Consider the following 26,333-nt stretch of genomic DNA (forward strand, 5'->3'; position numbering starts at 1 on the left):
CTTCTGGACTCAAGTGATCCTCCTCCTGCATCATCCTCGTGCTGGTAGAATAGGTATGTGTTGACCACTTGACTACGTCATTTTTTTTTTTTTTTTGAGGCTAAGGCTGGGCATGTGGGCATGCTGGGCTGTTTGGAACAGCAGGAGGCCTCCACCCTACCCACTTTCAGAGCCTCAAGGTAAGTTCCTGGGTCCCCTGGGTATGTACCCCCTGTTTATTTTCAACTGCACCTCCCCTTGCCCCCACCCAGTGTTCCTGTTTTTCTGTCTTTATTGTTGCTAAATCACAGCTGACATTTTCCTGGCCTGGAACTGAGGTCTGGGTCTCCAGTCATTCCTTATAGGAAATGAGAACGAACAGGGAAGTCAGGGGGAAACAGACTTTTCCAGAAGGAGAAGCTGGCATGGGCGGGGCAGAGGCACCCTGGGCCTGCCCTGACACTGATGGCTGGGCACCGTCCCTTTTCTCCCTCAGCTTCCTCCGCCCAGGAAAGGCCTAGAAAGCTTCCTTCCTCTGGGAAGCACATCTATCCAGGGCAGGCTCATCCTAGTGGCCACACAATGGCTCTTATCAGTCTCGGAGCCAGGCACGGAGACCCAGCACACACCAAGTCTCGCATATTTCCTGTTTCCACCCAACGGGTCAGGGGTGGGCCCAGAACAGCCATATCCTGACTGGGGCCTAAGAGGGAGAGCAATCCCCTTCCTTTTTCCGCCTCTCAATCACAGCTGAACTCACCCTTCCCAGTTCAGGAGGGATCCTGCACCAGAACACCAGCCACAGTGGTGTTTCTAAGGGTGTAGGAAGGGTAGAAGTGAGTTTGTGGAGAAGTACCGGGGGCCCTGGCCCCTAGAGCCAGCCCCAGGGCTTCATGAATCAGAATAGCAATGCTGGTAGTGTTTTTGGGTCTTAGCAATAGCTCTCTTAGTGACTTGTCAACAGGTATCATTTGCATTTTCTAGATAACTGAGACCCCTGTGGCTAAGGTAGGATAGGATGGGTCACAGATGCAAGCCCAGTCTCCAGGCCCCATTCCTATATTCTGATCCTTATGCCCATCAAAGGAGTCACACAGGAACATAAAAGCCATATTTATAATTATCTTCCAATATAACAACACACAGAGAACAGACAGCCACAGCCCACTAGAAGCCTGGGGAGTTATTCTTAACACCCGGTGGCTCCCAGGATAGAATACAGAGCCTGGAGCAATTGGAATGACTCTTGGGTCACAGGATGGATGTGAGAATTACAGGGCAAGACTCCCTGAGGTGTCTTCTCCTGGGAGAAGAGGCATTGAGTCACTGTTGGCAGAGGGTAATTGTCAGGAATAAGGACAGGCAGCTTCTTCCTGCCACTAGGTCCTTCAGAATGTCTTGAACCTAGCTTCTCGCTGCTTCCCATTTCTAGGTCCCAGCAGGGCCCAGAGGGAGGAGCAGTGCTTTGCCAATGAAGATGAGCTTGATCTGAAGACCACCCTAGAGGACAGTGGCTATGGCTCCTCCACAACCTGTCAACTCTCTGTAAAGGGCAGGTGGGGACATGGAGCTGCGCTCACCCGCAGAAGCTAACCTTAGGCCCTAGAACCTCCTGATCAGAGTCCACTTTCCACAGTAGAGATGGGCATTACTATCTCCTTTTATCATAGTGCTTCCGCTCAAAGCAGGATCTCAGAGCCTTTGCTCATCCCTGTGGGGACAAACGGTGAAATGCCAAGACTTTTGGAACCCAGTGCTGTTCATGCCACCCAATTGACAGGGCCTGTACAAATGTGAACATCCCTCCTCCCAGGGCAGCCCGAGGCCGGGGATGGTGTGATAGGAATGCAGGCCTGAGCCAGATAGGGCATGTGCCTGGCATGACTGCTTGGATGTGAGAGGGAGTGTTTATGAAAGGGAGAAAAAAGAAATAGCATGCAAGCTAGTGGAAGCAAGCAAGTCTATATGCAGTGGACTGTCTCCAAGTCTTCACCATTGACACACTACTCTGTTTCAATCACATCTCTGTAACAAAAAGCTGTATTAAAGGGCCAGTTCATCTGGCCTGGAGCGAGCAGAGGAATCTGGCTGAGCTCCCCTGGGAGGTGGGGAGCTGGAGGATACTCAGCTGCCTCCTCAGGGGCTGGGCCAGACTGCTGGCAGTGCTGTGCCAGAGCTGGCTTCCAGCTCTAGCCTCCGCCCTGGATTCATTCACTCCCATCTGGGCTCAGATCTGTGGTTCAGGCTCACACAGTGTGTCCTCTCTCAAAAAGAAGCGAAACGGGATCTGCAGGGGTAAAACAGGTAGCAGAAGAGGTGAACAAAGTTCTTATCTACTTACCTAATGCCCCACTCACACCCAACAGATAGAGCTCTACAGGCATAGCATGCCTCCCAGACCCTTCAAAGTAACCTTCCCCTTCTCCCAACAGCAGCCCCTTACCTTGAAGGGTTGACTTATACCCACTACAGAGTGCAGGTTGTTACTATAGTAACAGAGAAGAAACTGATCCTCAGAGTCAGGGATAGCACTGATGTTGATATACACCTGGGGCAACAGGAATGGGGTCAGTTCCTGGGCCCAGGGCCCTCCCCAGGATAGTGGTAAATTATCCAAACACTTTCTTCCTTCCAGAAGACAAGAATGTTTAGGCAATTCTGCATGTCGGAGATGTACCTGGTTTGGGTTGTTACCACAGGAGACTTGGTTGTCGCCGACCCAGACATAGGATACATAGTCATTAATGTGGCGCATCCCCACCTGTGAGTGGGATCAGGCAGGCAGTCAGTGGTTGAGGAGGGTATGAGAGCTACAGAAAAATCCTAAGGAGAAGATGGTCTCACTGCCAGGGCTGGTCTTAACACTAAGTCTTCTCTTTCCTGACGGGCCCTAAATTGGACAGGGTCCCTGGGGTGAACAAGGGTAAGTTCTTCAGTTTTCCCTGATCAGCTCCTGTGAGCCCCAGTGATGGACAAACCAGGGGTGATGGACTCCCTGCCTTGCCTGCCGAATCACCTTGTATAGTCCGATCCAATCCCAGGGGCTGCTGACGAACTCTGGGGTGGAGGTGTAGCTGATCAGCATGTCGTTCTCTGTGGTCCACAGGTACTCAGGCATCATGGTGATCGGTGGGGCAGACATCAGTGGGCTCAGCTGCACACAGGGGTGGGTGGTAGGCTGGAATCCTTAAGGCAACTGTTCCTTACTGTGTTCTGCTAGCATGGTAGGGGCAACAGGGACACCCAGAGCAGTGGGCATAGAACTTTGCTAGGCTACTCTAGCTGACCCTAGCTGGCCAATAGGAAAGGGAAAGGGCCAAAGGCTTGTCATGGGGAAAGCTTGTCCTGCCAGGGGAATGGGGTCTAGAACCAGGTAAACAGCACAGAGTCGAGAACTGAGGGTGTGCATGCATATGGGAAAAGGGATTTGGTTTAAAAAAGAGGTCTGGGGACTGGAGAGATGGTTAAGAGTACTAGCTGCTCTTCCAGAGGTCCTGAGTTCAATTCCCAGCAACTACATGGTGGCTCCCAACCATCTGTAATGAGATCTGATGCCCTCTTCTGGTGTGTCTGAAGACAGCTACGGTGCACTCACAAACATAAAGTAAATAAATACATCTTTAAAAAAGAAAAAGAGAAAGAAAGAAAGAAAGAAAGAAAGGACGAACAAACTGATGGTCACTCTCTTCCGAAGTTTCTGCCTCAAAGGCCCCAATTCAGTTTGGTGGAGAAAAGCTCTGGTGAGAACAGCTGTACAACTGTGGAAGGGCCAGCACTGGAGCTGAGAGGAGAGGCACTTTAGTGTGGCCAACAGTGCAGTTATTAGGTGGTAAGCTATAAAGGATGGGCAGAGTTCCCTCTGCAACTCGATCTAGATACAATTAGGACAAATAAAAGGAGTTCTACTTCACACAGGAGGTAATAAGTATGATGGAACTCATTAACCTCCAGGGAGAAGACCAGGAGGAAACAGAAGCCTATTCACAAAGGACCTCCACACAGGAAGAGCCATCAACAGCTCCTCAGAAGCACTGGGATACCTGACCTGGGAGGAAAGACAATCATGTCCTCCTACAGGTGTCCCCTGGAGACTGCCTGACTTTACAACCAGCCCAGAGGGCTTCGTAGTGTGGCCAGCACAGCTATCCCTCTGCCAGGTTTTGGGAAGCCCAGAAGTTCACCTCCAAGTGGAAAGTGCCAGTGACAGGCTTATGGTCACTGATGCTGTATGTCATGTGACTGATGTAGTTCTTCAGCGTCAGCAAGAAGCAGGACGTTTGTAGACTGGAGGCCAGGGGGCTGGCTTGGGACGGCTGCCGCTTCAACCTCCACATGATGCGGTCAGTCCACGCAGGCTTACGTTTTTTCTCACTTAGGGTAGGGAAAAGAATGGGAAGAAAAGGAGTTGGCACGAGAGCAGGAATGTGCCCCCATGTGTCTACTTCAGGGTCTACCAGCACATGAAGACTTCTGCATACTGGCAGGTGAGTGTATCCAACAGAAGCAGCAGGAATCAACCACAGACCCTCTGCTAAGCCCATGTTTATGAACTAAGCTGTGATTTAAGAATATTACAGCTGGTAGTGGTGGCGCACACCAGTAGGATTTGCTGAAGGAGGCAGAGGCAGAAGGATCATGAGTTCAAGGCCAGCCTGGGCTACACATTTTGCCAGGCGGTGGTGGCGCACACCTTTAATCCCAGCACTTGGGAGGCAGAGGCAGGCGGATTTCTGAGTTCGAGGCCAGCCTGGTCTACAGAGTGACTTCCAGGACAGCCTGGGCTATACAGAGAAACCCTGTCTCGAAAAACCAAAAAAAAAAAAAAAAAAAAAAGAATTTTACATTCAGGGCCTTTTTTAAAAAAAAAAAAAAAACAGTAAAGAACCTAGGTTGGGTTTTGAAGATGTAGACTCAGACTTGAATTTGGGGAAAGCTTGCCACAGGCCTGTGGTTAGTAGGGTTACCACTCACCCTTTACAGGAGGGAGACTGAGCCTTAGCATGGGGGTAATTTCCCAAAGCCACAGAGTTACTAAGTGTGCAGCCAGGACTCAAGGCCAAGCCAGCAGCATGACCGCAGAGCATGTGCGCTTAACCATCACACTGACCCTCTTAGGCTCCGGCTTCCTTGGCTTCCTCGGCTGCAAAATGGAGATGAGAACGGTTGTTATCTTGCAGGGTTGCTAAGACAACCAGATGAGCTGAACTGCCTCTAGGTCTGGGACAGGCCTCTGCCTGAAACAAGCTGCCTGTAGAGAACTCGGTCAGTGTGGTTAGACAGGGTTGCCTGCAGTCCAGCCTGGCCTCAAACTCTCCGTATACAGGAGGATGACTGAACTTGTCGTCCGGCTGCCTGCCTTCATCAGTGTACAGGTGTGTGCTACCATGCTCAGTTAGTGTGCTGGCAATCCACCAGGCAAGCACTCTACTGCTTGTGCTATACCCAACTCTCACTGATTATTTGTTCTCGAGTCATCAGAAAGAGCTTGCCATGTAAGCAAGAGGGTCTGAATGAAAACCCTTGTAAAATTCAAAACTAAGCAAGCACAGTGCTAAGGAGGGTGGAAGCAGGCAGACCCCCGGGGGAGGCCAGATCACGGGCCAGCCAGCATAACTGGTGAGCTCCAGATTAGAAAGTGATCCTGTTTCAAAAAGTGAGGTGGGAGCCAGGGGTGGTAGTGCATGCCTTTACTCCTAGCACCGAGGAGGCAGAGGCCAGCCTGGTCTACACAGAGAGTCCTAAGACAACCAGGGCTATGTATGAAAACCTACCTCCACCCGACCTCTCCAAAAAAAGAGATGAGAAGTAAAGGCTTTTGCCACCAAGCTTGACAACCCAAGCTCAACATCCAGAAGGCGAAAGTGAGAACCAGTTCTCAGAAGCCATTCTTTGATTACAAATGTGCCATTGCAAATGCATCCCCACACACACCAAAAATGTAAAACATGTTTAAATTTTTTTTTTTTTTTGGTTTTTCGAGACAGGGTTTCTCTGTGTAGCCCTGGCTGTCCTGGAACTCACTCTGTAGACCAGGCTGGCCTCGAACTCAGAAATCTGCCTGCCTCTGCCTCCCAAGTGCTGGGATTAAAGGTATGTGCCACCACTGCCCGGCTAAATTTTTTTAAAAAAGGAAAAACAATCAAAGACACTAGACACTAACATCTGGCCTATACACATTCATATTCATTCATTCAGATTCTCTTCCCCGTTCCAAAAAGAAAAAAAAAAAAAGTCAGGCATGGTGGCTCATGCCTATAATCCCAGCACTTAGCTGGCTAAGGCAGAAGGATCACTTTGACTTTGAGGTCAACCTGGGCTCTACAGAGTTCCAGCCAGTGACTACAGAGTGAGTTCCTATCTCAAGGAGGGAGGGGGCACTGGCACTTTATAGCTCAGCAGTAAAGAGCACTGGCTGCTCTTTCAGAGGACCTGGGTTCAATTCCCAGCAATCATGGATGTTAACAAGTATCTGTAACTCCAATTCTAGGGGATCTGATTCCCTCTTTTGATGTCTGTGGACAGTAGGCATGCATGTGGTGCACAGACTCAGGCAGGCAAAACACATAAAATGAAAAAATTAATAAATTAAAATTGTAAAAAGCTGTGGAAGATGACATTGATGCTGGCCTCTGGTATCCACAGACACATGCACAGGCAATGGATGGGCAAGTGTGTCTACATACATGTAAACATACATACATGTACACACATGCACAAACCCCAAACAAAAAAGTAAACAACAACAACAAATAAACCCAAAATAGAAAAAAAAATGATTTCTAGTTAGATATGGTGGTACACACCTTTAATCTCAGCACTACAGAGGCAAAGGCAGGTGGATCTCTGTGAGTTCAAAACTAACCTGGTCTAGAGAGCAAGTTCTAAGACAGCCAGGACTATACAGAGGAACCCTGTCTCAAACAACCCAACAACAACAACAAAACAACCAACAAAAACAGTGTCCAGCCGGGCAGTGGTGGCGCACGCTTTTAATCCCAGCACTTGGGAGGCAGAGGAGGGGGGATTTCTGAGTTCGAGGCCGGCCTGGTCTACAGAGTGAGTTCCAGGACAGCCAGGGCTACACAGAGAAACCGTCTTGGGGCGGGGGTGGGGGGGAAACAGCGTCCAGTCATAATGTAGTATTCTATGTCCAATCATTCTGACAGTTCCATCTCCCACTTCTTCAGTCCTATTTGACTAGAGCCTTCCAGTGCACTGTCGGTGTTTAAGCAGCAGCCCACCTTTCACTAATGAGGATGACACCATGGCAAACCCAGACTCTAGAAGCAAGAGGCTAGCTGGAGGAAGGTTCTGGTCTGGTAATGCCAGAGCTGTGCCCTCAGGCAAATGACCTCACCTCTCTACAGCTCAGTTTCTTGAACTTTCAGATGGGGTGATAACAGCACTTATTTCACTTCAAAGGGGCTGAGGTGTTGAGGAGTGGCTAAAAAGTGGAAACTCTGGCTAAACCACCTTCTGCTTGTCAGCTCCCAAAGTGTTTCCAGATGTTTACCTTTCTGGGGTTTTTGTTGTTTGTTCAGAGACAGGGTCTTACTCTGTGGCCCTTGCACAACTGGGAACTCATTATGTAGACCACGATGGCCTGGAACTCATAGATCCACCTGCCTCTGCCTCCCCAGTGTTGGCATTACTAGGACACTGCCTAGTCACTGTGTCCTTGGTCATCATGAGCACGACATGTCCAGGAAGGCTTACAATTTGACAAGAGCTGCATAAATGTACTTCTTCAAAGCCCAGGCTCTCCCCAATTCTCTGAGATGGTTAAGAACCCAGACCTTCTGTCAGGTTAGTGTCTGTCTCCTTCTTCCTCAGTACTTCTCAGCCAGCCCTTCTTCATATCTTTTCTATAGCATCTGCATTGTTCATCTTTTCCAACAAGGCTTACCATATGTCAACTAAGAATGACTAACAAGCAGGGTCTGTAGGTGGGTATGGAAGTGCACCTTTAATCCTGGCAGAGGCAGGTAAATCTCTGTGAGTTCAGGGCCAGACTGGTCTAATATAGCAAGTTACAGGCCAGCAGGAGCTATACAGTGAGCCTCTCATCTCAAAACAGAACAAAAACAAAAACCAAGCAAACCAAAGGGAGTCAAGGAGACTCTTCTTGCAGCGCTGGATGGAACCCTAGGATATGTGGTAGGTGACTATCATTGGGCTATACCTCCAGTTCCTTGACTTGGTTGTTTGGCAAACAAGACAGAAACAAAATGCAAATTAAATATGTTCAAATATTATTGTATCTATTCTTCAAGTTCTACATTTCCTGTAATTTAAAAGTGGATCCCTGGGGTACTATGCACTGTGACACCTGTCTTATTGACTGCTCCAAGCTTTCCAATGGTGCTGTCTTTCATCTTTTAAAACAGATTTATTCATTTTTATTTTATGTATATGGGTGTCGCCTGCATGTAAGTTTATGTACCATGTGCACACAGGGCCCAAAGAAGCCAAGGACGTCAGATCCTCTCTAACTGGAGTGACAGATGGTCATGCGCTGCTGTGTGGGTGCTGGGAACCGAACCTGGGTCCCCTGCAGATGGAACAAGTGCTGTAACCCTCTGAGCAGTCTCTCCAGCCCCATGGTCCTGTCTTACAAGCCACATTTTTTCTAAAGCTGAGACAGGCTACTGTTGTGGGGGAAGCTGGGTGGCCCATGGCTTGTGCTTTCAGTGCTTCCCTCTGCCCCTCACCTCTGTGAACCTGCTAGCTCCCTTCAGAGCAGCCAGAGCTGTCTATAGTATACATCAGCCTCACAAAGGTCATCTGGGTGAATGCTCTCAATATAACTGTTTCTCAAGTGAATGAACACTCCTTCACTTTCAGAAAACTAAAGCCAAAATCTCTGCAAGATTCTCTAGATTCTAAAACAAACAAAAACCAGACCAAACCAAACCAAACCAAACCAACCAATCAACCAACCAACTAACCAACCAATTAAAACCCCACAGAGAGCCAATCTGGTGAGCCTAGAGGAGCTGTAGCACATGATCCTCTGAGCTCAGTGTCTGTGTATGAGAGAACTTTTCACTTCAGTTCCCTATGGACAGCTTTTAAGTGCCTCACTGACCTCTGGAGCATGGTTAACTGGTCAGGCACTTAATGTGTCTGTGACACAAGTCTTGATTGGCTTTGATCCTAATATCCTCTGCTCGATCTGCCCAGTCTGCATCCATAATGGTTACTGTAACAACACCAGGTGCAATCCCTGACTCTAACAGGATTTCCCGCCCTGCCCTCAGCCCCTTCACCCTCCCCTGTAATGGAGCTGACCTAGGTTCTCATTACATCTTGGCTCAGGGACACTGCATGGCTAATGAAAGCTGCATTCTGAGCTCTACACACAAATCATCTACAGTCACTTTGTATAACTAGACATAAATCACCTACAGTCACTTAGGACAGCTACACAGGCTAGGGTCTTGTTCCCCCAAGTACTACTCATCAGTGCTGCTGAAGGACTAGAAAGCCTGCCCTTCCTGTCTCCCAACATTGCTGCCTCCTTCAGTGTGCACTCCTAAGGTGTACAGCTGAAGCAGGAGACTTGCCTGTGTGGGACTCTGGGTTCAAACCCTGCAAAAACAAACAAGCAACAAACCTCTCCTTGACAAGTCTAATTGACACCTCCCTCCTGTTTCTGGCTGTCAGTGTCCTTTGGCACTTCACTGAGTTCTGGAAAGGTACTGGCTAACTCCCTGTCATTGGTGGATCCCTTTGCTAGTCTGGCTTGAATACTGTTCTTGGGCTCCCAATTAAAACACAGCTAGTCACTGTGCTTGTACCTGGGATGAACATAAACTAGATCCACGTTCTGTGCTCTGGGTATCAAGAGACCAACTGTGGCTCACTACAGGTTTATTTTATTTTGCAGTATTAGGTATCCAACCTAATACCTTACACATAATGGCTCTACCAGCGAAGTACATAGATCTCCTAGTTTTTGAGACAGGCAACAAGCCAGGAAGTAAGAAGCTTTGTGATTCAGGAAGAATCTTAATCCCAGTTCAACTGCAGAGCTATGTTTTCAGTGGCTCTAGAGCCCAAACACAGAGGGATGTCTAGGCAGGAATAGTGGATGGCATGATTGAAATACTCCTGTTTATGGCCAGAGTATAGATTCTCAGCACTCATTTTAAAGTATATGCCTGTAAGCCCAGGGATGGGTGGGGGGAGACAGCTGAATCCCTGCAACTCATTAGTCAGCAAGACGATGGCCAGACAAATGGTGACTGCCAGATTCAGTGAGAGACCCTACCAAAAAAAAAGAAAGAAAGAAAGAAAGAAAGAAAGAAAGAAAGAAAGAAGGAAAGAAAGAGAAGAGAAAAGAAAGAAAGAAAGCCTGGTGTGGTGGCACACACACCTTTAATCCCAGCACTCAGGAGGCAGAGACAGGCAGATCTGAGTTCCAGACCAGCCTGGTCTACTGGATGAGTTCCAGGACAGCCAGGGCTACACACAGAGTCCCTCTCTTGGAAAAACAAAACAAAACAAAACAAAACAAAACAGGGTTTCTCTGTATAGCCCTTGGAACTCTGTAGTCCAGGCTGGCCTCAAACTCAAGTGATTTGTCTGCTTCTGCCTCCTGAGTGCTTGGATTAAAGGCATGGGATACCACTGGATGGCTAGCCCTCTTTTTAAATACAGAGTTAGTAACAGCACTGTCTGCCTACGGAATGTATGTGCAGAATTAAATGGTGCAAACCTTTCTGCACAATGCCTGGCACATGGTAAGAGCTCAGTGTCAGTCATAATGAGCTAGTATATAACAATAAAGATCTCCATCTTCCTTAGTGGTGTTTTGTTTGTCTTGATGATCTCCTTTTGCTCCTGCTGGAAAGACTGGCTATGAATATTTGTGTGTGAGTGGAGGCAGGCTCTGCTGAAGCAACCCAGGGCTTTATACATGCTAGGCAGGCATTATCCCAGAGCGGCAGACCTTGCACTATGCTTAGATGAAGTGCTATGGATGAAAAGCACTGCCATGTCCAGAGACACATATCTGAGCCCAGCTCACCCATAAGCTAAGCTCCCTGGGGCCCTGCACTTACCACCTATGAGCCTATCTACCCTGTCAGGCCTCATCAACTCCAGCCCAGACCTAGCTGCTGGCCAGGACTTAGAGTCTACTGGTAGTCTCTATCCTATGCCCAAAGGGAATTGCATCCTACTTGCTTAGGGTTGAACCAGGGCCTTGCATGTGCTAGTCAACCAAGTTACACCTTCAGTGCACACTGAGGTCTAGAGGTTAGGCCCGCCAAGGCTCCAGACAGTTATTGAGGCCTCCAAGATTCCATGTTACTGCTCAAGTTCACTGAACGGCTGTAGAGAGCAGCGTCTCCCTGCAGCTACAGTCACGTCAGCCAGCCAGAGCTCGTTCTCTTACCTAGTTTCCAGTATACTCTGTTTTCAGGCTGCTCTCCGTCTCCAGAGTGCGTTGCCTTTGCTTGTGTAGCCTTCCCTAGCCATGGGCTCATCCCTGTCTTTCTCCACATTCCTGGAACGGTGTACCCTCTCCCCATCTCATTAGTAAGGACATTTAGGCTTTGTCAAACCATTTCCACACACGAAATGTTATATACTAGCTCTAGACTACATAGCTATCTTTTGCCCTGGCTTGCTGTGGAGATACCTATTTCCCCTTTTACATGGGTCTAGGTCACCATGCTGGTGTCTCCCCACCTAATAATATTAGCTAAGCTCCCTAAACTTGTTGGGAACTTGCTGTCAGAGTTGTTCTTGCTCTCCAGTTAAGCCTCAGGTTTTGTAGTCACCTGGCCCTTTCTCAGCTTGTAGTTCTTCAGTAAGACTACCACCCCACCTGAAGAGATCAATTCAAATAATAACCACAAATATCATCCATGCTTGCTGGGTACCTGGTCCTGGGCTAAGCATCTGTAAGATTTCAGCCAACTCTGAGTTGTGGATACTGATCACCCCCTTTTTGTGAAGACCAGCAGCAGAGCTAGCCCACCTTACAGTGTGAGGGCCGTCTGTGTGCAGCCGCTGTACTGTTCTCCGGGAACTTCATTTTTTCCTTTCTTTCTTTCCTTTGGGTGGATGTTGCTTTTTTTTAAAACAAAACAAAACAAAACAAAACAAAACAAAACAAAAAAACAGGGTCTCATGTAGCCCTGGTTGGCTTTGAACTTGCTGTGTAGTGAAGGGTGGCTTAGCCTGCACCTCTCCAGCGCAAGGATTCCAGCTGTGGAAAACCACATGTAGTTTCCCAGTATTTCTTACTTCCTCACACAGTAGTTGACTCACTCTGAGTTTAGGGCAGGGGAACTTTGTAACTATCTTAGGTAACCTTTTGGTACCCCTGTATGAGGTCTAGAATGTCTTGAGAAGTAGCAGCAAGGATTCCCAGAATGCTTTGGTGCCTTCCCTCCTAAGTCAGGGCTGCCCCTGCCCTTTCCTATACCTTCTCTTTCAATAACCTTTTCCCCTATACTCCATTCTTGCTGATATCAACCTTCCCTCCCGCTCTCAGATCAGTTTGGGAAGCTCCCACAGCCAATGCCTAAGAAAGGGCCAGCAGGTTCCACTCCAGAGAGGTGATGGCTGGATCCTCTACATTTCTACTCTGTGGCATGCCCTAACCTCCACCCTGCTACTAGGGCTGGCTGGTATAGTAAGACTTCCAGAGCCTCCTAGGCACCGATGTCCTCCTCACCTGGTGTCATAGTTGTTGGAGTGCTTGTCAAACTTGTAGGTGGGTGGGAAGAGCAGTGGGCCTTCCTGGAACTCCCGGAGCAGCTGGTCATGTTTCTTGGCAATGAAGAGCTGTAGATACAAACATAGTCCCCATCTCCTCAGTCCTGACTCAGTAGGTCAGCCCACCCTCTTTACTGACATTGCTCCAGCAGTCCCCACATCTTCTGAAATTGGGACTGTATAGGACCAGGGGAACCACTTGCCTGCCATTTTCTCTGCTATCTTTCCTCTGTAGAGAAGAGGGTTTAAGTTCCCACTGTCTGAAGGTTATTAGGAAGCTTGTGTCAGAGGACACAGGAAAGCCAAAGCCCTCAAAGGGGTGGCATATTCTCCTCCAAGAGGTAAGCAGACTTGGGACAGGAGAGGCAACAGGGATACAAGTATGCTGATGTGTGTGATTATGCCAGGGCAGGCCAAAGCTCATCTGGATCCCCCTCCCTGCCTTTTTTTAGGAGGATGCTAGGATTTCACACTATAGCTTAGACTTGGCTGAAACTAATGTAGCCGAGGTGGCATCAAAATCGAAACAATATTCCTGCCTCAGTCTCCCGAGTGCAAAGACCACAGTTGTGACCAGGTATGCACAGCCTGGCTCCCTGTTCTTGACTGTGCAAATAGTTTCTCTAGGTGAAGATCAGCACTAACAATATGGATGCCCCATCTCCTCATGCAAAACCTGGCTAGATGCTTCTTCCCACCCGTGGACAAAGGGTCCAGAGATCCCAGACACTCTGTGCACTGTTGCTCTCTGAACATTTCACAGACTTCCATAATAGATTCAGGTTACACACACACACACACACACACACTCTCTCTCTCTCTCTCTCTCTCTCTCTCTCTCTCTCTCTCTCTCTCTCTCTCTTTCTCACATACTTTCTCTCTGTCTCTCCCCCTCTCCCCCTCTCTCTCTCTCTTTCATACCCCAGACCTCTGCTCACTTAATACCTGATCTTTCTCCCACAGCTCTCTGTAGTACTTCCTTGTTATACACTCCTGAACAAAGAGCAACCCAAAGTCCTCAATTCGAAAGTTCATGTCTCCAAACCACAGAATGAGGCTTCAGGAAAAAAAAAGGAGGGTAGCCTGAGGGTTTGTGATGAGGTCATTGAAGAGGCACAGGCCTGTTGAGCACAAGAGCTGCTGAGGAGGAAAAAGCTGGGGAGGGGGGGAATGTGAGAAGCTAGACTCTAGGACTCTAGGAGAACAGCAGATGAAGGCCAGGGCACGCTTAGGTCCAATAGGATAGTCCTTGGCTTCAATGCTATTGTTAAAGAACTTTCTCAGATGAGCACGTGGCAAATATAGGAAAAGCTTTAGCCTTCTGCTCCCAAGCTGGCCACCAGGACAAGCTAATAAACAGCCCTGGGGTGAACTCAGGAACCACAAGGGTCTTGACCTGGGATGTTTACAATTGTCCAGGGTTTCTAGGAAGGACAGAGAGGCCAGAGGAAGGTAGACATGAGGTAGGCAAAGCTGGGTGGTATAGCAGATGGGACATCAGGAAAGGGGCTGGGAGATGGAGCACTACTGACTGGCAGGGGAGTAGACTCAGTCAGTGTTAGCCTGGGCTGGCATGGGGGAGGGCAGGGATGACAGTTTGTAGCTTCAGGCTCACTCATGGTCCAGGATGTTGGGGACATCACATCCCTCAAAAGTCAGACTCTCCAAGATTCGGTCAAAGTGCTCCAGACGCTGGTCATTGTTGTACATGTGGGGAGGCAGGTGGCAGTTGACGATGCTGACATAGTAACCATAGAGCCTCAGGCAGACGTTGACTCCCCCTTTGTTCCCCTGGTAGGAAAGGTGGGAAGAAGGGTGGGGAGAGACTCTGGATTGTATACACACCCCCTTTTCCCCATTCTGGGTCTGAGGAGAGGCAGGCTTACCTCCCCCAGGATCTCAGCCATAGACACACAGCTTCCCTGCTAATTCTTCCATGCACAAAGCTCAATACCCAAATCTAGGATCTCAGGAATATCCAGGCCCTGCTGAGATGGCAGGGTATGGGGTGCGTTATGGGGGTGGGTGTGCAGGGTCCTAGGCTACACAGAATATGCAGACTCAGTTAACTTCCTCTGTTTTGCTTAGCCCGTTGTTATCACAAGTCTCAGACGAGAGCTCCGTCCTTACCCAGTACCCGTAGAGGCCAGTAGGGGTGGATTTTGTAGAGATGATCTGGATGTAGGGCAAATGTTGATACTTGGCAAAGACCAGTAAGAGAAGCCCCTGCATACGGACTTGAGAGATCTGCATGGGGTGGGGGGCAAAGGTCATTTATTAAACTTCCAAGGCCAATTGCATCCCTGCTAAGCCCAGCTAGGGACTTTTAAGAGTCTAGAACCACATGCAGAGCCCTGTCCAAAAGTCTATGGAGCCTAGTTTGAGTCTAAATTTCAGCCTTTTCCTTTTTTACTCTGAATTACAAACAGTGCATTCTGAGGCTGCAGCTTCAGTTTCTGCTTATGGTCCTGGGATGGAGGAAAGGGAGAGGCTTCAGGGTAGCTCCCCACTAGAAAGGCGCCCCTCTCCCAGCCAGCCTACGGCCATGGAGCTGCTCCTCTCACTCACGCTGCCCTAAGAGCCCTGTAGACTTCCACATCTTTTAGCGTCCCTTCTCATCAATGAAGCAGGAACACTGTGACAGATAGACTGTGAAGGTTTTATTTTTTGGTTCAGTGTATATCTGTGTGCAGGTGAGCATTGTGGAGGTTACTGGGTGTCCTGTTCTATCAACTTCCACCTTATTCCTTTGGAACAGGGTCCCTCCCTGACTCTGGAGCTGCTGACCAGCAAGCCTCGTGATCCTCCTCTCTCTACCCCTCCATAGTGCTTTTAATGTGGGTGCTGGGATCTGAACTCCTGGAAAGGCTATTGCAATAAGTGTCCTAACCCACTGAGCCATCTCTCCACCCTACTCGTCCTTTTGATACAGGGTCTTGCTAGGTGTCCCAGGTAGGTTTTTTTCGAGACAGGGTTTCTCTGTGTAGTTCTGGCTGTCCTGGAACTCACTCGGTAGACCAGGCTGGCCTCGAACTCAGAAATCCACCTGCCTCTGCCTCCCAAGTGCTGGGATTAAAGGCGTGCGCCACCACCGCCCAGCCCAGGTAGATCTTTAACTGCCAATCCCCCTGCCTCAGCCTCTTGAGTGCTGGAAATAAAGGTATGTGCTCCCATATCCACTTTGGCTTAGGGACTTTTCAACATAAGCAAGAACAAGAGATAGTTTTAGGTGTTGCTCTGAACCTTAAGTTGACTGATAGCAACTCAAATACAAGAATTCATTAACTCTACACTTACTGCACTTATTCCTAATGCTGAGGACCAATTTCAGAGCTCTATGCATGCTGGATAAGAATCTGAACACTTTCCTACACATGTTCTAGCCCAGTGAAAATGATGTGTGTGTTATAACTAGAAAGTTAGACATGGTGGCATACGCCTGTAATCCCAGCACTCAGGAGGTAGAGGCAGGAGGATAAGGAGTTTAAGGCCTTAAAAACAGGAAGACACGGGGCTGGTGAGATGGCTCAGTGGTTAAGAGCACTGACTGCTCTTCCAGAGGTCATGAGTTCAAATCCCAGCAACCACATGGTGGCTAACAACCATCTGTAATGATATCTGATGCCCTCTTGTGGGGTGTCTGAAGACAGCTACAGTGTACTTACATATAATAAATAAATAAAAATTTAAAAAAAAAAAAAAAACAGGAAGACACAGCTGCTAAAACTAACTAACTTCAGTCTCTGTGGCTGAATGCTCATGAAGGCAATACACATGGCATGGAAGTAAGTCCTGAGGACACAGGCTGGGGACACCCACGGAACGGCTTCAGCTTCCCCCGCTGCCAGGGATCACTGGTCCTAGCTTGCTGATGCTGGGTTGAGATTCCAGGAGGCAGGGGAACTAGGAAGACTGTTTTGGAGTTGCCAAAATGCTTACTACTAGTGGATGCAGAAGTGTGGTGGGAAAAGGCCCTCCTAATGACCCTCTTTCTCAGGGCTGGACTGCCACCACTCCAGTAGCTGTTTCCGGAGCATGAGGTGCAAAGGCCAAGAAGGAAATCTCCGGGCGGGGAGCTGTACTGGTGCCTTCCAGGAATTATGAAACCTGATCCCCCTAGTCAAAAAGCAGCCCCAGCACTGTGAAAGAGTCAAAATAGGGAGATCCCCAAAATCAGTACTGAACAAGGGAGGTACTGGAGCCTGAGTCCTCTGGGGTTGCTACACATGTATCTACTAGTCTACTCTCTACCCTAAGTCTTCTTAATTTTTGTTTTGTTTTTGTAACATGACTTGAAGCTATGTAGGCCTAGCATAAGTACTCTACTATTGATCTATAGTTTTCTATTTTTCCCATTCACAACTATCTATGACAACAGAAACCTGGGCAGGGCTATATTATGAGAGACCAAATCCTAGGGTCAGGACAGAAACCAAGATACAGATAAGATTCAGGAGTAGAGTTACATTTAATCCTAACTAACACTGACAAAGCAGGTTTGGGCTTTGGCATAGAGACCAGTCCACTTGGTGAGAGAGCAGCAGGAAGCAGGGGGAAGAGGACAGGGATTATGAGACTGGGAGAATGGGTGGGGTTGTGAGGAAAAGTTAGAGCCTTGCAGGGAAAGTTCCAATGCGAAGAAACTAAACTGAAGGCACTATAAGGACTGGCAGGAGGTCACTAGACGTTGGAGCACCAAAAGGGTCCTGTGAACTCTCAACAGCTGGTAAATCCCACAAGGAACTGGCTATAAACAGGCTCTCCCATCCATTCTGGCTAAGGGAAGGAGAGATAGACGCTTTGTGTATCTAGACCTTCGGCTCTAAACTTTAGGATGCCACAGGAGTGGAATGGGTTTTGCCCCTGACACAAGTTGAGCTACGCTGGCAGGGTGGCTCCATTCCACCTGACCAATCCCTTGCCAATTGATCAAGGAACAAGGAGTCATGAAGTCTTGGGAAGGAATGAGTTTTGAGACAGGTGGTTCTTCCCTCCATGAAGAAATAGCTCCACATCTTCTAGAAGAGGCTTCCCAGTTTGTTCTGGGGCTGACATTGCCTAGCCTTAGGAGAACTAAGCCTTGCATTTCTCCTTCTCAGAGCTGCACAGCTCTTGCTTCAGTATCCCTGGACAAACTAGGTAACTGCATTAGCACTGAAGAATAAAACCCATCCTAGAAAAGGAACAAGAATTCTGGTATTTCCAAGAAGCTGTGAACTAGGTACTCTGATTAGGAGTTGGTTCATTCATTGTGGGTACAGGGCAGAAATAAAACCCAAGGACCTAAAACCTTCCTGTCATTCTCCTATGGTCTAAAGAGTCCCTGAAGTATACTGGTCCCTCAGACGAAGAACCACTTTGCACTACACCTGTCTTCCTCTCTCCCAACTTCTGAGCCCATCAGAACTTGATATTCATGTTCCCTGTTATATCAGCAGGTTAGCTTTGGAATTACCTGTCAGTCTTAACATACACTAGCATAGCAATAAAATATGATAGTTTAGAACACAAGTCAGAGGTTTGAAAGATCTAGATTCAGATCTCGAAGTTATCTGTAAAGTATTTCTGTCTAAGAGTTAAGATTGTAAAATAGCACACACCAAGAGCTTATTTACAATGCTTAACACTAAGTGAGCACTCAGTAAATTGTATGTAGCAAGTACTACACTCAAGAGATTTCATGCTGGGCAGTCTAGATGGGAGGGTAGGACATGAGGAGTAAGCACTGAGGTATTAATAAGCCCTAATGCATTTCCACTAGGAATTCTCCCAGAGTGATAAATATCTAGGTGTGAAACTAACCCCTGGACTCAGAGCTCAGACCTAGGTACACTGGGACAGCATGAGGCAGGCAGGAGTTCCAGGGAGCCAAGTGTAGTGTGAGGTTTAAACCTTTTGATGAATGGGAAAGAACATGAAAAGCCGAGTGGAGGAAAAAGGAACACATCAGACAAACAATTAGCTGAAGGGGAGAAAGGGAAACATATCAGACAAGCAATCAGAGTCAGCACAGGGAGGTCACACACTTCTTACGCTGCCCATAAACTTAGCTTACCTTGACGAAGTTCAGTGGGGAAAGCATATCCATGAAGAAACTGCTCCATGGGTCTTCAAAAGCAGTGTCAGAAAGAAGGCTTATGATTCCAGAATTCATCTCCTGCAAACTGACCATTCCAAGCCAGAGGCTCACCCCTGGCCTGGAGGATATCACCTCTCCCACAGATATCATCAGACTTTCAGGCCTGGGTTCTGAAGTCAAAAGGTCTCCCTTCCCTACCTGTGTGGCTGCTGATCTCCAATCCATGGCCATTGCTAACTCAGGACAAGAAGCACAAGATAGGACCCAATGAGGATAAAACCTCCTCACCTTCCGACTCCAAAATGAGTGAGGACACATTACATCAGTCCTCTACAGGGGTAGGGGGTGAAGGGGCCCTTCAGACACCTACCCAATGATATATATGTCCAGATTCAGGTCTTGGTTGTTCAGTTGAAGTAGGTCACTGAGGTCCTCGGCGGGGGCTGCAGAGGCCACATTCCATGTTACAACATGTATGCTGTGGAAAGGAGGTTAAGTCACGGAGAATGAAGGCCAAGATTTTTCCAGATAATGGGCAGAGACCTAGGCATGTTCAAGGCTCGCACTGCAATAACCATAAGAACTGTGTCAGCATGTTTGTTTGTTGTTTTTGAGGCTGTGTCTCCCTATTCGGCCCTGGCTGGCCTCAAACTCCTTATATAGATCAGCCTTCTTCTGCCTCCTAAATTCTGAGACTAAAGTTGTGCAGCACGATGCCCAGCTTGTTTCTGCATCTTGTGGTAGGAGAAGAGGAAAAGGAGTAGTGGACTACACAGCTTTCACCTTCCCTTTTATGCCCCGAAAGCAGGAATCTCTTCCCTTGAACTGGCTCTTCTAGGCAAGTCTACAGTTGCCCATATCTGGCACAGAGCTGCCAAAGGGAGCACAAAAGCCGTTGGCCAGAAGGAAGGAATGATGAGTTTGACAGACAGAAACCTATTAGTCCACTAGCCCCTCCAGCTACATACACCTCACTCATCCTCTATGGCTCAGTCAGCAACTTTGTACCCCAACTCCTCAACCTATGGGCTCCCAAGAGCACCAAGAAGGAATTAGAGGTTGACTGTACATGACCACATGCTTCAGAGCTATGAGAACAGAAAGAACAAAGCTGACAGCATATTCCCTTCCTCACTCCTACCTTGCAGAACCTTGGAGCACAACAAATTCTGTCAAGGCCTTCATGGAGCCTAGGTACACGTTTCTGAGTAACAGGTTACTTAGTATCTGTCTCAAGAGTCTACTCTATTGGGAAAAGTCATCAGTTGGAGTATAACATTCCAGTCGTTTCTCTCTACAAGTCTCAATATCAGGAGAAATAATTAGCAGCTCTTAAACACAATGGCATTCATCAGAAGTTCAGAAAAGCAAAGACTTATAGAGGCCTTGAGTGAGGGTGTTGCTATAGCAACACTCCAAGAAGCCTAGACTGTCTCCAGGACAGAACAAGCTAGAGCTCAGATTGGACAGAGATGAAACCTTTGAGTTCCAAGAATACTGAGGAACTGTAGTACAAGATCCTTAAAATCCACCCAGAAAGGGGAGGGCAGGCTGCTCTAAAACTTCTCCACCACATCCTGTTCATAGAGGTACATATTCTTAAAGCATGGCTTGTAAACAAAATAAAAAAAAATTCTTGGCTAGCTTAAAGCAGCTCCCTGCCTCTCCCTATGAATATAAACAAAATAATTCAAAAACTGCCTTCTCAAACCCTCTGAGAGACTGTTATTTTGTCTGTTTACAGTCTCCCCCTGCTGTCCAGCAGAGGATTAAGGCAGGTAACCCTTTTACTCAATGGCTCCTTGTATCCCCAGGAACTCACTCTAAGTGGATAAAGAATAAAACTCGGGATTTGTCATCCCAATTCTCAGTTTTGATGATTAGTAACAAATCCATGCACCGTGATTTATGCTCAATTGGACGATTAGCCGTGTTCCTCGTGATTAAAGAGCAAGCATGAGACCAGGCTTCACCTCACTAAAGGATCTTATCTAAATCTGATTTCAGACTTCTAGAGATCACAGCCGGATCAAGAAGATCCCATGATGTACTGCTGAAAAATAGGAACAAAACTTCTAATCTACAGCTGAAGGGGAGAATGTTGGTCCTTAGCGGTCTGTGTGCTCCAAAAACCAAGTGGACACTTGCTTGGGGAGCATCTGCAGTGACCAACTAGGCAGTCCAAGTTTAGAGCGTGCATCAGTCCTAACCTAGCCCATTCAATACTGACTTGACAAAATTTGGGTATCTAAACTAGGGCAGCCTTGATCCCACTGTGGTTTTGAAACCTAGCGCCACAAATCAGACTGGGCTGAAGACAGCTAACCGCCAGGAACCGACCGGTCTGCACCTGCGTCCTCACCTGAGTGCAAAGCTTTTCGGTGCGCTCGGCCTCCTTGGACTCACAGCCGACATTATTCCCTCCCGGTGACCTGGTAGGTTCCTGTCTCCGCGCTGCAGCTAGTACGAGCCGGAACAGCCCCTGGTCTCCGGTCTCAGCAGCACTGCTCCCTTCAGATTGTTTTTCTTCCGGATTCTGACTGCGCTTCGGCTTCCGTAGGAGGTGGATCCAGAGTGTCTAGGGGTTTGGGGTGCGGTTGGGGAACAGGGGCGGGAGCCTACAGCAGAGCGACCCGCCCAGAGGCGGAGCAGAGACAGGCTCAGAGAGGCGGGTCCTACGTGTCGTCCACCCCCGACGCCACACCGCCCGCACCGACGTGCGAGTGGGCGGCGGCGCGGCCGCCCTGGCCCCGCACTCCCAGCTTGCTTTGCGCGAGGGCGCGGGCGTGAGGAGCGTAGAGGGCGGAAGTTGCCGTGGCTCGTGAAATCGGTCTGGTTCGCTATCGTCCCGCAGCGTACGGTCTTCGCTGCCGCCTACCCACCCTCAGAAACCGGGAGGGGACCGGACGGGGAAGCTCACTGTGGTCTGTTCGGCCTCCCTCCCCCACACTACAAGTAATTTCTCATGTTCCTTGGCGCCCTCATAGGGGTCACAGAGCACTTCCATTCTTTTAAGTGACTTGGTGGTCGTCATTTGAGGGTTTTTGTTTTTTTTTTTTGAGACAGTCTTGCTATTAAGTCCTGGGACTTGTTATACAGACCAAGCAGATTCTCCCACCTCAGCCAAGATTACACTACCACGCCCAACTCAAAACTAGTTTTGCTGAATACAAAGCAAAACAATTTAGGATTCCAGAGAGCCACCAGTGAATGAAAAACAAGTCGTTGCTATTTGGTGTATATTCGTGATGATTATTTTCTTTGCCAGACACTTCGATTTATTATTTCCTTTAGATCGTTGGGTCTTAATTTTTGAGGGCGGAGGGATAGTGCATGGGATTGTTTTTATAGTTATGACTTCCCCAGGGAAATGGAATTTTAACAACATGAAATTCACACGCTTGAAAGCTAAATTAGTGCCGGGCAGTGGTGGCGCACGCCTGTAATCCCAGCACTTGGGAGGCAGAGGCAGTCGGATTTCTGAGTTCGAGGCCAGCCTGGTCTACAGAGTGAGTTCCAGGCCAGGGCTATACAGAGAAACCCTGTCTCGAAAAACCAAAAAAAGAAAAAAAAAAAGAAAAGAAAGGAAAATTGAAAGAGCGAGAGGGCTCAGAGGTTAAAAGACACAGACAACTGACCTTGGGATGGGGTTGGTTCCCATCACCCACATGGTGGCTCATAACCATTCTAATTCCAGTTGTAAGGGATCTGGGGCCCTTTCCCCTCTCTGGGCACTAAGCATGGCAGTGGCACACATTAATCTTACCCATTTGCAGTGAAATTAACAAACCTGGTCTAATATTTTCTTTAGGCCAAGCTGGCCTCAAACACAAAAAGATCCACCTGCCTTGCAAGTGCTGGGATGAAAACCCTGTGGCACTATGCTTTTAAACAAGATTTTTATTTTAGTTGTATGTGTGTTTGTGTGCATGTGTGTGGTGTCTGTGGGGACTTGAAGCATCAGATTCCCCTGGAGCTGGAGTTCTAGGCAGTTGTAAGCTGTGATGTAGGTACTAGGAATTGAACTCAGGTCCTCTAAGAGAACAGTTCATAACTGCTGAGCCATCTCTCTTGCCCCCAAAGTGTAATTTTTTTCTTCTTTATTTCTAAAGCCCAGGCATACTTTCCCCAATGCTTTGCGTTTTTTCATTCTTTATACCCAACCTTGTCACCATGTGCCTGCTCGAAAGGGAGAGCTCTCTTCTAGGCAGTTGCCAAGATTTACAGCTTGCTTGCCCTGCTGTTTTTCTCCATGACTTGAAAAATTAAGAAAAAAAAATTAAGAATAATAAATAAATGTATTGCTTAGTAGAGTAAAAGAGAGACAAAAGCAAAAATAAATGGCTATTGAGATATGCACTGCTGCATAAGAAAACTGAATTGACAAGGGACTATTTTTTTTTTTTTTTTTTTTTTGGTTTTTGAGACAGGGTTTCTCTGTGTATCCCTGGCTGTCCTGGAACTCACTCTGTAGACCAGGCTGGCCTCGACCTCAGAAATCCACCTGCCTCTGCCTCTGAAGTGCTGGGATTAAAGGCGTGTGCCACCACCGCCTGGCTGACAAAGGACTATTTTAATGTGACTTTTTTTTTCATGCCTGTTAGGTAAATACTACCACTGAGCTATACTATACCCCCAGCCCGAATCCATACTGTAAGTGACTTTTTGGGACAAGGAATACTTTATTTACATAAAATGTCAGAAACACCACTGTATCTTTTTATAATCCTTTCCTGTAAATAAACTGGGGAGACATCAGTAGGAGCTTTAAGGACATCTAAGTTGAAAAATGGACATAGGAACACCACCAATAAGCTAGACTCCAAAAAACTCTGTCTAGGATTTTATTAGACTGCTTTTTTCCCCAATATACCTGTATTGGAAGATTGAGACAAAAAGGCACAAACTCACATTAAATAAACAGGTAATCTAATCAGTTCTATAAAGTGTAGTCTGTAAAAGAAGTAGCACTAAGAACCAACCCAAGAAAGTCAGAGGTCCAGCAGGGACTGTGAAAGGAGAATGTGGAAGGACACAAACATGCCCACAACACTGGCCCTGACCTGTCCCTCCCCAGCATCCCGAGAAGGCTGGGGCCCAACAGGCCTTGTGCAGAGACACTGCTGCTCCCACTGGGAGTAAAGCAGACCCTGGAAATGTGGGCACAGCAGTCAGTCTGAAGAGGCATGACACACGGGGTCATCACCAGACGTGAGCCTTTCATCACCAGCCCTGAGTGCTGGTCACTCTTGGGGATGGGTAAAGGACAGGGATATTTAAAAGCCAACACTTGCCCAGCAGCAACACCACCCATGGGGATGAAACAGACAGGGACAGCCCTCCTTTTGTGTTTATGTGGGCAGGAGCCCTAACTCCCAGGCTAGTCTCAGGAAATTCTCGTTCTGGTCATTTGGATACTTTCAAATGTGGGCAAGAGCAGGGGCGCAAGGCAGGTAAGAGCAGGCCGGGACTGAGGGCAATGTGACTGATATGTATGGATCTCCTCAAGTGCTGAAGGAGACAAACATCTTTTTACCCCCACACCACATAAACTATCTGCATAGAATATCAATTCCGCTCAAGATAACTCAGATCTGGACTTCAACCTAGTTACCGAAGAAGGAAAATCTTTAAGCACAAATATGATTTGACAGGTAATACAGAGCTTATATGAGTACATTTATGTTTTTCTCCATTAGGAATGCCTCTTCTCCAACTTTCTCAAGCTAATAGCAGCTGATATGCTAATCACCAACCAAGATGCCCCAAGTGCATTCCTAAAGACTCCACAAGGTGAGGGGACTAATGCAGAGGAAGGTTTCCATAACAAGACATCTCCTGGTCTCAAAGGAACCTCAAGGATGGTCAGAGACAATCATGCTGAGGGGCCCAAATCTGTCCAGCCTTACTCCAGGAGGGCTACAGGGACGCATCCAGTCAGGATGTCATAGGTGCAGTCCCTGAGACACTGCCTTATTGCGCTTAGAACTAGAGTAAGGCAAACACTGACAAAAAACAAGAACAATCCATCCTATTCCTCACTCCCCTAGCAGAGTTTGGTCTCTAACAGGTACCCTGGGTATCATAGGCTTGGATCACTACACACTGGGCTGGCTGACTGAACAAGGCTTGGGAAATGTCAGGTGACACAACTATATCATACTCTACCACCAGAAAGGCCTACTCAGTTTCAGCCAATCTAGAAAAACTAGGAAGTGCTCTGCAGCTTCTTCCCCTGGAGCCCGGGCTTCACCAGCCTACTGTGGTTAAGTGTTCTAGGCTACAGTCACTGCTTGCCTTTGATTGTCCAGGATAGAACCCAGTATGGGGCAGGATGAGCTGAGTTCTTGATCTGCAAATTCCTGTCCAGTGATTAGAAACAGGAAGGTACATGTGTTGCTATGGATAAAAGCTTTCTGCATGCTTGTTTTATGCAGCATGAAAAGACCAGGACTCTTGCATCCTGACCAGCCTCAAAGAGGACGGGGTCTAAGAAAGCAGAGAGTATTATTGCTGAGTGGCAGCACCAGCCCAAAAGGGAAGAGGAGCACGGACATACAGCGCTCCTTGGGGGTCTGATCGGTGTCTACAGGCCACACTGGATTGTTCTCCAGCTGGGCAGTGGTGGGTTCTTGTAGGCTCTGCAAAGAGATCCAGACAGAGTGGACAACAGGAGGGCTGAGAAGCCAAGATTTCTAAGAATATTAACCAGAGATGCAATGACTCGAGTAGGGCTTATTTATTATTTGCTAAATTTTCTGAGACTGGCTGGGCCTTGGGTGCCTTCTTGGTGCTTAGAGCACGCGAACAAGAGGTTACTAGGAGCAGAGGTCAGGGTTCTGAAGCCACATTCCTATCGTGAGGAGCTGGGGGTAGGTGTCTCTGTATTTTTAACTCCTCCTCTCTCCCCAAGTGAATATTCAACATTGCCAAAGATTTGCCCAGGAAGCAAAATAGCTCAGTTTATCCCAAGGCTGAAATAAGTGAGCTTAAATAATCACATCACAAAAGGCAGCTCATTTGAAAGACTGAGAACGTCACTTGGAAATAAAGGGGGAGGCCATACAGAAATGGGTCAGAGCACAATGGAGAGAGGGTGAGCTGTAAATACAGCAGCGTACACCATATATCTTAGAGGATCAGGCTCCCGCACACACAGGCTTTATAATACCAGACGGTCTATTTGTTCACAATGTTAAAGGGCATCTAGAAATAGCTATAGTAAGGGATTGAAAGTTGCCTGAAGAATGAGCACAGAAAGGCTGTGTCCGAAGACGGCCTGCCTCGCAGGAGGGTGGAGCTGCTGGGCCTTCCTGTTGACCACTGTCTTGCAAAACTAGAAAAGAAATAGAAATTATTAAGGAAGCAACAAGGAAAAACAGAAGCACACAGTAAATCATGACAAATGGAGAAATTCCAGGAGGAAGGGTGCCAATTGGTGGGGTCCTTGGAGAGAGGGTAACAAGGTTCTGGCACTAACTACAAAACTGGCATCTGTTCAATCGTCCCCTTCCACCTCCCAGAGCTGTTTAACGTGGGTTGG

General features: G+C 47.8%; 2 protein-coding genes across 2 annotated transcripts in view; both read right to left on the minus strand.

The window, feature by feature from the left end:
- Positions 1-1,081: 1,081 nt before the first annotated feature.
- On the minus strand, positions 1,082-21,333 carry Inpp5k (inositol polyphosphate-5-phosphatase K). The gene is made up of 12 exons (XM_028759244.1): positions 21,153-21,333; positions 19,161-19,268; positions 18,767-18,875; positions 14,842-14,958; positions 14,327-14,502; positions 13,657-13,768; positions 12,671-12,780; positions 4,161-4,350; positions 2,996-3,133; positions 2,657-2,740; positions 2,423-2,527; positions 1,082-2,266 (listed from the first exon to the last, which is right to left on the minus strand). The coding sequence occupies exons 1-12, from the start codon at positions 21,203-21,205 to the stop codon at positions 2,207-2,209; spliced, it is 1,362 nt and encodes a 453-aa protein (XP_028615077.1). The 5' UTR covers positions 21,206-21,333; the 3' UTR covers positions 1,082-2,206.
- Positions 21,334-23,620: 2,287 nt separating this feature from the next.
- The window catches only part of Pitpna (phosphatidylinositol transfer protein alpha), a 40,127-nt gene continuing 37,414 nt past the window's right edge, over positions 23,621-26,333 (minus strand). The window contains exon 12 of the mRNA XM_028759234.1: positions 23,621-26,126. The gene's annotated coding sequence lies outside the window, so the exon portion shown is untranslated. The remainder of the gene's footprint in view (positions 26,127-26,333) is intronic.

The sequence above is a fragment of the Grammomys surdaster genome, unplaced genomic scaffold (genome assembly GCF_004785775.1).
Source record: "Grammomys surdaster isolate TR1022 unplaced genomic scaffold, NIH_TR_1.0 126278, whole genome shotgun sequence".
NCBI lineage: Eukaryota > Metazoa > Chordata > Mammalia > Rodentia > Muridae > Grammomys > Grammomys surdaster.

Coding starts and splice junctions, on each gene's coding strand:
- Inpp5k (XM_028759244.1), bottom strand. CDS start 21,205: ATGTCGGCTGTGAGTCCAAGGAGGCCGAGCGCACCGAAAAGCTTTGCA. Junction 13,769..14,326: donor CCCAACATCCTGGACCATGA/GTGAGCCTGAAG, acceptor TTTTTCCTGAAG/CCTCATTCTGTGGTTTGGAG. Junction 2,528..2,656: donor GTGGTAACAACCCAAACCAG/GTACATCTCCGA, acceptor CTGTTGCCCCAG/GTGTATATCAACATCAGTGC.